Consider the following 13173-nt stretch of genomic DNA (forward strand, 5'->3'; position numbering starts at 1 on the left):
ACATAATTATTAATAGTTTTAACATGCGCCTGTGCGAACCAGAAAGAGCAACTTAATTTAAGCTATGATATGTAGTTAACCTTACAGGGTGGATTTCCAAAACGGACATAGTTGAAAAAAAAATGACAATGGGGGCACCTACTTTTAGTCATCATATTTTTCCCAACCAATGTGTGAAGCCTCTGTGGACGAGTGCTTTAGGTCGTTTACCTCAAACTACTTTTCCCTCACCGCTTTTGGTTCAGATGTACCAACAGGGACATTGGATTCTTCCATGGAAGGAAGCTATCTAGCTAGCTAACGAAACGCCGGCAAGTCTTATTTGGTCTTTGCTCGAAAGTCGTTATATACTGTGTTGGTGCGACGGAAAAGCCAACCAAATTCATAACCAGACACATGTTTATTTTTGTATTATGCATGTACAACGTTTTTATAACAGCTGAAACAAATTGATTAGAAACACGTATTGGAACAGGCTCAATCAAACCGAGCCTGCAACATTTTCAATTTTGCCGTGTTGGGCTTATCTTTTTTTTGGAAATCTAAATCGTTGCTTATAATAATATTTTATTCAGGTTTAGTTATGTTTAAATGTTTTTATAAAAAAACTAAGTTTCAAGTTAATGCTTATTTTAATTTGTTTTATAGTTATCTATTTTGATGTCAAGTACTAGAAAATTTATATAACTCTATTATATCTGAAACATGATAAAAGAACCCCGAATGTAATTTCAATGATATCATTATGCAAGAGGACGATAGCTTTTATTCATGATTATATAAGTACAATGTAAAATGACTTTTAATGTGACATTTTTAGGATAAAGTATAATGTAAAACATTTTTGTTTGGCCTAATGTGATTATCCTGAATACGCCCTGCTGTTGTTTTGTATCTTTGTGTGAGCAATTACAATTAAATGAAACATTGTATATTAAATGAATAAGTCAGCAATTTGATTTATTTGATTAAACAAAATGACTAAACAAATATGTTTTATGTTTATATTATATTTTTTTCCATTACATTTCATTGTCAGAATTTGTCTAGGTCAAATACTTTTTGTTTTTATGTTTGTGCTAGCCAAACAAGATAAAAATGAATGTCTTTGACTTATTTATGCCAATAATATATATTAAGCAGCTTCTTCCAAACTAAAACCCCGACCAGAAAGACTTTTTTTAAACATGTGCTATTTGTTCATTGCATTACATAGTTGCTGAAGTAACAAGACATATTAGTATCAACTTTAACAGGAAATGTCGAACGACACATATGCCTCCCTTTCTAGCCCTTGACCAACATAATTGGTAATTATAAAATATGAAGACTTTGAGATAAATAGTTTTCAAGATAATCAACGGAAACCATCTGGTCTACCGACGGACAGACAGACCAACAGACCGACAGACAGACAAACCGACAATAGCAAAACAATATACCCCCTCTTCTTCGAAGGGGATCATAATTAATCAAAAGAACCTTCTTTTTAAGTGTATTAGAGTTTCGTTAAGTTCTTTTTTTTTCAAGTTTAGTTTTTCAGATATTAAATTCAATTTAACCACGTTTCCTCCCTCTAATGAATTTATATTGCTTTTAAATCTCATAACTTAGTTATAAATTTTGTAAAAAGTAACAAGGCCACTAAAAATGTTGACGATCCCGTACGATCATGTGCATGCAGATACGGAAAAACACAAAGAAACGAATGCATCCGGTATTCTCAGCTACGTATGTCAAATATATAAGAGTGTTGTGTTCAGTGGATATAAAAAATATAATTTTCATATATCTTTGCATATTAATGAAATTTTTATATTACCACCAACGACTACATGGTTTGTCAAATGTAATTGTTTTTAAAAAGAATTACACAATTATATTACTTTTTTCAGGATTGCAATTGTTTTTTTTTTCGGAATTTCCGTCGGTGTTGCAAATAATCAACTAAGCGTTCCCATTAAACTTCTTATTTGGAATTTCGATTCGACTTGAGGTATGTTCAGGGATGTTATATTTCCGATCATTTAAGATCGTTATGATTAAATAAGGACTGCAATTACTTGTGTGAATTCAAATTTGTGATTGCTAACAGCTTTTCAGAATTTCAGTAGGGTTGTCTAAAAAACTTTCCATTACTGTCCATTACCAGTCTCAATCAAACAGAGTCTGAAACATTTTCAATTTGTCGTATTGTGCGTTCTTTGGGGTTTCTATATTTCTTTCTATTTTATTTGTGTAAGTTATTCTCTTTCAATCTAAAATGATATTCAGAATAATAAAAATTCAAAGCAAGATTCTTGAGTACAGTACTCTTTGTTCTGGGTCGCAATAATGCTTAGACTACGTCATAGAGGGCAGATATTGCCCATACATAAAATATCATAATACATCAACTCGTAGTACAGTTTGTGAGAAGCCTGAAAAGCTGTTAGCAATCACAAATTTGAATTCACACAAGTAATTTCAGTCATTATTTAATCATTAAACAGGCACTGTTTACATATCCTAATGAATACAAAAATTTGAAATGATTTTTGCAAACAAAGCCAGGTTTACATCGGCCAAGTATCTTTATTTTGAAAGACACATGGCGCCAAGTCTGGAGGATACGTTGGATGTTTATGGACAGTCACTCAGTTTTTTCTCCAAAACAAATCAATTACAGTAGCTCATTTGTGTGCAGGAGTGCTGTCATGCAGGAGTACAGGCCTTTCATACCAGCTGAATGACGAAGTTTATTGAAGTGTTTTTTTTTTAATTTCATGTAGCACGAAAACGCTTTAATACCAAGAATTGACAGAACGACCTCTAGAAACAGGAATTTGGACAATAGTTCCACGGGTATTGAACATAACTTTCTTGTCAATCGTTTGCGTATTGTATAGCCGACGAACATTTTTATGTGACTCAAATCTTATTGTTGCTTTTGCAAACAGGCTAGTAAAAACAGATTTCGTCACAAGACACGAACTGTGGTTGTCATATTTAGGAAACGAATTTATGATAAGCAAACTTACTTTATTAGAGAAAAATATGAAATTACTTTAAACAGCTGTCGAGCATATAGTATATATATTAATATTCATGATTGCCCAATAAAAAAAGACGTTACAAACGTGCAGTATAATTATAAAATGTATATTTTTTATTTAATGGTGCCATCTTTTCTTTTGTTGACATATTGACTAAAATGCAACAGAGTTGCCTGCAAAGTCAAAACAAGTGTGCACTGAATGTTATAGTAGGATATTTAAATCGACAAATATATATTAAACAGCAGAACGGATACTTCAAACATGTACATAAATGTACATATTTTTGTAGATTTGTTTGTTTTTTAACTTGCGTGTTACATTTGCTATATATTTAAGTATAAATACACTTTTGTTGTTTAATACACACTGACTCGGTGTGTAGGCTAGTAAATATAATCAATGGTAGTGTAAACATGCGTTTAAGATTACATTCATGCAATGCAGTGTTAAGTAAATTTCAATATGGAAATAAATGTAGAAAATTTGGACCTTAAAAGTGAAGCCGAAAAGAACACATCGGACGATAAAACTGTGGATTTAGATAAAATGTCTCGTAAAATAATATTAAAGAATTTATTAATTTTAAGTTTTGCCTGTATGTTACAGTTCAGTGCATTTAATTCATTTGCAAATTTACAAAGTTCATTAAATAAAGAAGAAGGTCTAGGGACTACAGGTCTTGCATTACTGTACAGTGTTATGGTGCTTACAAGTCTATTTATAGCCCCGATAAGCATGGACAGAATATCTACTAAGTGGATAATGGTATGGTCAATGTGCACGTATATAATTTACACGGCAACCGGATTTAATCCGACCTGGTATACGGTCATACCTGCGTCAGTTATTATTGGGATAGTTAAGTATCTTACAATATATAACACAATCATTTTATATCTTTATATTAACAATGTCGTACATTTTAAATAGATTGTGATTATATATTTTTAAAACAAAATTTGTTAGTGTTATTTTTAGTATACTAAGTCATGTAAGTTACACATTAAGTATATATTTTATATCAAATATCGTTGTATTTTAAAAATCTGCTTGAAACGATGCGTAAATTATCTCATTTATTGTACATATTATAACACAAAGAAAAAGTCTGTGTTCGTTCGGGATATGACCGATTATAAAAGAGTGATTTGAAGCAAATAAACACAGAAAATAAAATTACATATATTTCATCATTTAAAAATGCACATGGATAATTTTGGGATTGCGATGTTGGCATTAGCCCGGACATTTACATGCATTTCATTTTTATTAAACCGGGACACTTAACTTTCACCTAGTAAAATGAAGTAATTATTTATACATGCTACATATATATAAATATATATGCCCTTTGAAACGTTTGTCGGAAACGGTTTTAAAGAGATACAATCGAGAATCATGTTATTATGACTAATCATCTAAATTGTTTAAATGTGTCAAGTTCGGATTAAAGTGCATAACATGCACTACGTTTATTATCTTTGCTTTCCTTTTTTATCTGTTCTAACCAGTCATAAGATATCTTTGGTTTTAAATCTTACCTAATCTATTCATATAAAAAGTTTGCACTTGAAATAAACGATGCTTTTTATCTTTATGCATGCACACTTGGTAAAGTGCAACTAGTCTCTCAACAATTACTCGTCTGATAGTACCGCTTTTGTACTTTACTTTTGAAGATTATTGATTAACTATTAGCAAAGCAGAGCTGTGCTAAATTTGTCACATATAGATAGATACCTTGAAGAACGCTGAAAACGACCATAATTGAAAATGTTGCAGACTCGGTTTGATGCATGCAACCGCCCACGCCCACTAGCTTCGGCAGAATCCAACATCTGCAGAAGTTAAGATTCAGAGTTAATAAGAGCATAATTCAGTTTTCAGTGTTTGGTCAACGAACTACTAGAATACTAATCACTTAAATTAATGGATACTTAACAATTGAGAAATATCCAATAAATTACAAAGCCCTTGTACTTATAGAAGCTGTAAAATCTGTTATATATGTTATGCAAGAAATAAAAGGCACAAAATTTGGAAACATTTAGACACTTTCATTTTTCATTACCGGTCGTCATTTTTCACAGATGTCTTCTTCTTCCAAATGTTTTTATTTAAAGAGCAAACGTTTGTATAAACGCATATTATTTGTAGGTGCCGCTCATTTTTGGTTGGCAATGCCGGCGTATGTTATTGACATTGCTAAGAGTTACGCCCAAGTAACTGACACTGTAGATCAGGATAGAGTGACCTTCTTTTTTGGTATTGTTTATGCTGCAATATATACAAGTAAGTACATCATTATTATATGATGAAAAAGACGAATAACTAAGTAATCGAAGCAACGTGTAAGAATTCTTAAGTTAAGTTGTAAAACAAATCGGATAAAAAGTGGGGAAACTGACCGATACCTTTCCGATTTTCATTAAATTGAAATATGCCTTAACTCTATGATAATCGGTTGAAGGGATCTCCAAGATAATTTATAATTTGATAATGACGCAAATGTCATTCAAAAGCTATTTTCAAAGGATTATTGTCATTACTTCGGAAATAAATAAATATAATTTAAGTTGGAAAAATGGTGTACAGGGGTGTAAAATATATAGCTTTATCTTCTATTTCTTATCACCACTTTAATACAACTAAGTTTGCAATTTTCGAATTTGCAGTTGTTATGTTGACTCATGATGCTCCTACCTATTGAACTATTTTTTTATGAAATGAGAGTTTCATTATTATAAAAACACATCAAAATTGATTTACTGTTCTGTTTACTTTTGCAGAATTCCTGCACTATTTTCGCATTTCTACGTTTACCTTTGCTTTTTCCGCTTATACACTTATTGCCATTTTAGGTAACATATGGGGAAACCTATTTTCATCTATGGTATTCAGACAGGAGAGAACGAACGAGACGTTGGAGAGTAAAGATGTTCATTGTGGACCTTCATATTGTCCTTACAGAAAATATAACATTTCAGCCATTGTTCCGCCTTCACAGACGCAGGTTATTGTCTGAGTTATATATCAAGTTGATACATTTGAAAATGTTTGCATTGTAAAATTTTCCAGTTCGCCATTCATTATACATATCGCGACTAATTAATAATCAAGCACCCTCATACCGATCGGAATGATCGGCTTTTATTATTGGCAACTATAAAAGGCTCGAGAAGTTGCTGTCGCCCTTTCACAAAATCTCATTTCATTCCAATAGGCGCCGCGCTTCGGCGCGGCCGCCAATCAAATGCTTAAACATGTATCGTTACAATGCAATCTTTGAAACTATAACAAAGTATTATCTAGTCTGATGAATTATTCACAAAGGTCTACGTCATGTTATGTAACTTTAAGCAAGGGTCCCTGCCGTTAATTCTCCTACATTCAAGCTGTTTTGTCAGGTCGATAATTAACCTTATTTATTAGTAAATATGTTTATTAATTTTTGATTATTATGTTTTATCATGACATAATAATCAAAAATTAATAAACATATTTAATGATTGTTTAATACTAAACTGTAATCTAACAATTTTCATGAAAGTTTCATGCATTTTAGTTATAGGGTCGAACTTAATATTTTTATAAACGTGGTTTGGTTCTGGTGCTCTTTACGTTATTTTGTTCTCAGCTAAACATATCAGATCCTTGCAATTCCTTTAATAACATTTCAATAAAGTGCACTCTTCAGTGATTTTTGCTCGGCCGCTTTACTTCATGTTAAAGTTCTTAAGGTTTCTAACATGATCTTTCACAACGTATCCTTTTTATTGTAGGTGTATACATATACAGGATTTTGTTCAGGAATAACCGCCTTTGCAATATTGTTGATAATCGTATTTTTAACCAACATTAGTACTGACAGCGGAAAATCGCAGAGTGCCTGTAAACAAAGTCGAATGGTGGCAACACACATATTCCGATCCAGAGACCAACATTTATTATTTTGTTCTTCAATATTTAGCGGTCTAGCAAATGGATTTGTTGTTGGAGATTTTACAAGTGTATGTATTACGTGCTTAATCTTGGTGTTTGTCATACAAAATAGGGGAGCTATTTCTTACTTGAGTGGAAATTTTCTTTATTTCACTTTCTTACAGCAATACAATGTTTTGGCAAAAGAAACAAGCTTATTTATATTACAAATGTGATGCATTTGTTGGATATATATCTAATGCAGTTTTTATCTGTATCTCATGAGTTTTTTTTTGTCAAGCTTAACTACAATGATAACAAAGATCGCCTTCGACAACGGCGACTGTACACTTTAGGTTTTTTTTGTTTTTTTTTTTTTTTTTTTTTTTTTTTTTACTTTGGGACCATACGCCGCTTTTTATGGAATGGCACGGAAGTGTCACATTGAAGGTTCCATGATAACCGCCGTATGAACACATCTGCGGATGTTTCTAAATTCAAAATTTTACTATTTCATGTTTAAATGTTGAATTCTGATTAAGCCGGTGCTAGGGGGCGTGGAGGGTAACTTGCACTTTCCAGTACCGTCCATGAACAGGCTCAATCAAACCGAGCCTGCAACATTTTCAATTTTGCCCTGTTGGGCTTTAGGGATTCTGTATTTATCTATTTCAATTGTTTGATCTACATGTTGTTTTCTTATCTGTTCCTGTTAGACACCTGACTATTGAACTTGCTCTAGTGTGTATTAGGTTTATTATATCGTTTGCTTTTCTGGTTTCAATTGAAATAATTCACAGGATATCAGTTACATTGAACTTCTTACTTGCATATTTGGGGAGGAATATATCAAATGGACACAATATCGGAGAATTTTCTCCAGGAGTAAAAATTCTGCAGATGTTTCAAAACTGATACAATTGCTTTAATAGTAAGAAATCGTCACAATACTAATAATTGCAAGAAAAGTGAAACTAAGTAAATGAAGATTAAAGTTGAAACCTTGTTGTTGATGATGTTCTTGTTAGCTAAATTATGTTATTATATGTGCTATGATTGTCCTATATTTCAGGCATACATAAGCTGTCCATATGGGATACAAAATGTAGGACTTGGTATGATAACATTAGGAGTAGTTCAGTCTATATTCAGTGTTGTATTTGGAAAATTAAATCAATACATTGGTCATATCGCAATATTTACCTTTGGTAAGTGTACCATTAAAAGAGATTTGCATATGTTTAAAAATGTGTGGCAGATATATACTGCGTTAATACAAATTATTTTTTTTTATAGTTTTCTCGATATGCAGAAATAAAGTAGCAATATGAGATACATTTGAACACATTTGTAGTTTAACAAGATGTATTCACTTCTAAAGAAATGTTGAATGTTTAAATAATTCTTAGTTGACTATAAGGCAAAACCAAAAGATGATAAAAATAGTCTTATTCTAATTTATGGTAGTCTTACTCTTAATGTTTTCCGGCAAAAATATTTCTAACATCGTCCAAAATCGTAATTAATCGGTCATTTCCGGATTGTTATTTTTCAAGATCTTCGGTATTCAGTAATTTTTAACCGTTTACCACCGGAATTTAGTACAAAACGATAAATAATGAGTGATCTTATGTCCAAGATTTTGAAAAAAAATATATTCTTGAAATAATTGATTTGCTACGATATTGTCCGATGTAAGATTTTTTTGGCGGGAAGACAACCTTAATAAAGTTTTTCTTTGTGACAGGTTCAATGACACATGCCTCATTTTATATAACATTGTTGTTGTGGCATCCATTGCCGAATCAGTCATATATAGTACATGTGCTTGCTGCTATTGCGGGCATATCAGGAGCAGCAAATGAACCAGTTATAACAGGTAAAATAGTAGAAACAAATAACCTATACATTGCTGATTTTTTTTAAAAATGTAATCATTCATTTTCATATTTGGAATTACCATTCTTAAAAAATCGTAGACTGACCTGGCTTTAAACTAGTAGAAAAGTTTTATCTATTTCTGTTGATTAAACAGCAGATTTTATAGAATATATCGTAGCACATGCTTTTCCTTTATGACCATTACGGCAATGGTTATGAAATATGACACGTAAAAGTGTCATAATTAAGGTTCAACATTCTCCGCCGAATAAACACATCTGCGGATTTTCTAAATTCGTAATTAAACATTATTTCATATTTAAATGTAAATAGCGGCTTAAGCACTTGATGGGGGTTCTGGACAAGTCAAGTAGCATATAGTTACCACTGCTGCGCATGTTGAGCTGCCTTTAAGTTTTTCTTTTTTCGTATCATGAGGACGATACAATTTTATACCTAAAACTAAAATCAAAGTATAATGATATTAAAAGTAGGTAAAAAATGAATCGTCATTCTTTATAAACTATTTAAACGTATTTGTATCATAGTTTGGGGACCTTTCTGTTGAAAAATGTGTCTGAGTTAAATCGTATACATGCACGGTGCGTTAACTGGAGTGCACTCCAGAGCATGCCTATTGATTGGCTCATTTGTCCTTGGGGTTTACTTATTGTGACGGCAGAGACAGGGAAAGCGACAGAAATATCATATTCAGATGCTCGTTCATTTGTTCCCTTTTTCTGGGGTTTCATATTTTACAGCAGCGAACGTGCTTTAAAGTTTAACTATGATAAAAAAGAGAAAGAACATCAAAACATTCTACAATCTGATTAATACTCGGGGGTTACGCCCCCTTGTACAAATGAGATAGATGCATTTTCTATTACTTATTTTATGCTTGAAAAACTATTTCATTAGTGTTTAAAAAGTAAACCTTGCGCAATCTTTATAATATATACAATTTGTGTACATGAGTGTAAAATGCGAGTTTAAATACGCATAGTGATTAATCATTATAACTAATACATCAGTGAAATGATTACTGTTAATTGTACAGTTTAACTCTTACATCATTCCATCCTTTAAGATATCATATACACAAAAATAATTTGATTGATTCATACCACGTTTATAAATAGTCTACGATAGACAAAAAAATACATTTTTGGGCCAAGACATATATATTTAAAGGGAGACACAGACAAAATTTTCATTTTTTAGTTTTGAACTTTTCATTCCTTATTCTGTAAATGCCCATAAAATTAATATATTAGACAGTCAAAGGAACAAATCTTTTCTCCGTATAAAGAATAAAATGGTAGTTACCTAACTTGACACGCGTGGGTCAGGTTAGAGCACTAGGATTCCACAATAGTTGTCACAGTGAACTCTGGAACATTAAAGAACATGTCAAATGAATGACTTAGACTTGTCTCAATCATACAATATCCACAATATCTGTAATTGTAACTTCAAGGGTTTGTTCAAGTGACCTGACTTGTTTTCAAACTATTCGGTGATTCTATTGGTGTCTAAATTTTGTTCAACATATATTTAGGAAATAGATATCAATTCTGAGTGCATTGTTGTAGAATAATGCACGGTTTGAGTTCAAATGCGTAGTAATATAATCACGAAGGCCGATAGGCCTGAGTGATTAATTACAAAGCATTTGAACGAAAAACGTGCATTATTATACAATAATGCACGAAGAATTGATATCTATTTCCATTCTAATACGTCAAGAAAAAATATAATTTTTATTATAACGTTGGACTTTATGTTTGGTGGTTGAATTTGTTTTTCGCCTCAGAGTTTCCAATAGAAACGTTCTTTAGAGGCCGTTCCAGTGGGTTGAAAAAAAACTGTTAAATCTACCGTTTGTAGAAACATTTTGAAAATAACGAATTTTGAAAACGTTGATACAACTTTGTTTGTTTATTTATTTCAGTTTATAATTTTCCAAGCGAAATACAAATTATTAAAAGTGAAATAAATGTAAAACTAAACTCGTTTGCGACATTAAATAGCGAACTTGATTTGATTGTTTTGCACGTGCTGTTTGGCGCTACATTGTGACGTCACGTAAACAACACTTTAAACGTCTGTACAGCGTTAACGACTGAATTAAAGATATTGGTGTTCGGATTAATTTTCTTAGTTAGACCATTTTCTTTCATTCTAGATAGTTTTCACAACAAAATTCGAAAAAAATTGTTTTAATTTATCAGATTTTTTAAACAAAATGGCGCCTTCAATGTGAAAATACACAGGGAGATAATAAGAACGGCGAGTGCATTGTTGTAGAATAATGCACGCTTCCGGCCTTCTTTGTCTATATAGAAAAAATTCCGATAGTGTTAGAATGATATATTTACGCGTCAAACCCCAAACATATAGAATTTAAACAGAAATGCATGCTGAATCTTTAAGACATGTCATTTTAGCGTGATTTGAGTACATAAGATCATTTTAATATTTTTGACATTATTTTGACTAAATATCCCTTTAACTCATTTCACAGGAATTGTAAAGTTACGAAAACAAGCAATGATTTTACTTTGATTACTTCCACATCACAATTCTCCGTAACCGAAGTATTATTATTCAAATGCCCATGCAAACGTTCTCGTTTAATAACAATGCATTTACCAAAAAGAAAATATCTTTATACTTCTAACGAGAATTATAACCACAAATCGTTTTTTCCTGCATTATGCTAAATCTCAAACACAAATACATAACGTTACTTGCATTGTCATTAGACGATATTTTTAGATTTTACTGAAAAATGTCTTCTACGTTACGCTCAATATAATTATTTCAAAGGCACAAATTACATCGCATTTTATTGCGTACATGTCATAGAAGTTTTCGAAAATCTATCGAAGAATAATATATATTGTATGCATTGATCGTATAGTCAGGTTAATAAGATAGATGAATATTCAAATGCAAAAAAAAGTTTCAGAGTTAAATATTTGATAAACAGACTTTATTTCTCTCTAGATTTAACTCATTGGAATATATTTCAAGTTTTTTTCTCTAAGCATAATACGCTTTACATATAAATTATCTGTTTATACGGCTCCTGCCAATTTATAAAGTAATTCTTATTCCAAATAAAAAAGAAAATATGGAATGCAATTCAAAGTTTGTTTGCCAAATAAAGATTATATTGTAAAAATAATACTATGACCACAGCAGATTACGTACAGAAAAACAAACTGTTGGAACTATCGGTGACAATAATTTAGTCTGCCTGTACCGCTTATTTTCGAAGCTGTAACTGTAAAATTCTCCTCGTATCCCCGCAACCGAAACTATTCTTATCGACTTCTAGTAATATAATATTATATAAATATATAATCATGTATGACCATGTTTAATCGGATGTTTGTTTAATAAACCCTTATCTAGAAATTGAGGGTATATATAACTACCTATCAATCGATTATACTGGGCCATATAACATATCAAATGATCGAAAGTTTCCCTATTTTTCAGCTCTTCATAACCTTTATTTTGTCGAGAACAAGGACATTGCTCTATCTAGTTTTCGTCTTCTCAACTCAATAGGATGGGCCATATCATTCGCATACAGTAACTGGCTGTGCCCAAACGTTAAAATGTACATACTGATTGGTGGATTACTTATATCTTTAGCAACATTAATTTACCTCGATGTGAAGCATAGACAGACGAGGAGAAGAAGTGAAAAACAAACAATAATGGAAAAAGATACAGTTACAGAGGATCTGATTTCAAACCAAATGTTATAACCCATAGAATTCTAGCAGCGTTTATGACTTTCATTTGCCAAGTTCAGTGTTTTACATTGATATTTAAAACGCTTGTGAAAATAATTGACGTTGTTCCAATTTCCAACAAGGGAATGTCCATTTTTATATACCATGCGGTGTGTGGGTTGAAACAAAATTTGGATTTGGATATATGATGGTGGTTATTAATGCACAGTGTATACAATTTAAAAAGAACACTGACAAGTGAATTTATATGTTGAATACAGGTGTACAAAATCACATGATGCCGCTTGTTTTCAAAGAAATAAGTATTTCTTAACATCATGCAAGTATTATATAGCAATGGCATACAAACGTGTGTGTTTTACGTCAAATACTATAAATTTAAATACTTTTACTCATATGTAAAAATGTTCATATTCGTTGATAAAGGCATAACATTATTCCATTCAAAGAATTAATATATCAATAAAACTAATAGTATTTGAATATAATATTTTAATCACACCCCTACCGCAAACGAAACAATACATAATCTAAATATTTTCTTTTACATTTATATTAGAAAT

The 13173-nt window shown here is 31.5% G+C and overlaps 1 protein-coding gene across 1 annotated transcript; it reads left to right on the forward strand.

Annotated features, from left to right (window-relative positions):
* The first annotated feature begins 3472 nt into the window (after positions 1–3472).
* Positions 3473–13173, forward strand: LOC132755072 (protein unc-93 homolog A-like). The gene is made up of 7 exons (XM_060745864.1): positions 3473–3894; positions 5193–5330; positions 5900–6051; positions 6821–7048; positions 8032–8167; positions 8707–8838; positions 12348–13173. The coding sequence occupies exons 1-7, from the start codon at positions 3501–3503 to the stop codon at positions 12620–12622; spliced, it is 1455 nt and encodes a 484-aa protein (XP_060601847.1). The 5' UTR covers positions 3473–3500; the 3' UTR covers positions 12623–13173.

This window comes from Ruditapes philippinarum, unplaced genomic scaffold (genome assembly GCF_026571515.1).
Source record: "Ruditapes philippinarum isolate M1 unplaced genomic scaffold, ASM2657151v2 ctg268_1_1_1_1, whole genome shotgun sequence".
Lineage (NCBI taxonomy): Eukaryota > Metazoa > Mollusca > Bivalvia > Venerida > Veneridae > Ruditapes > Ruditapes philippinarum.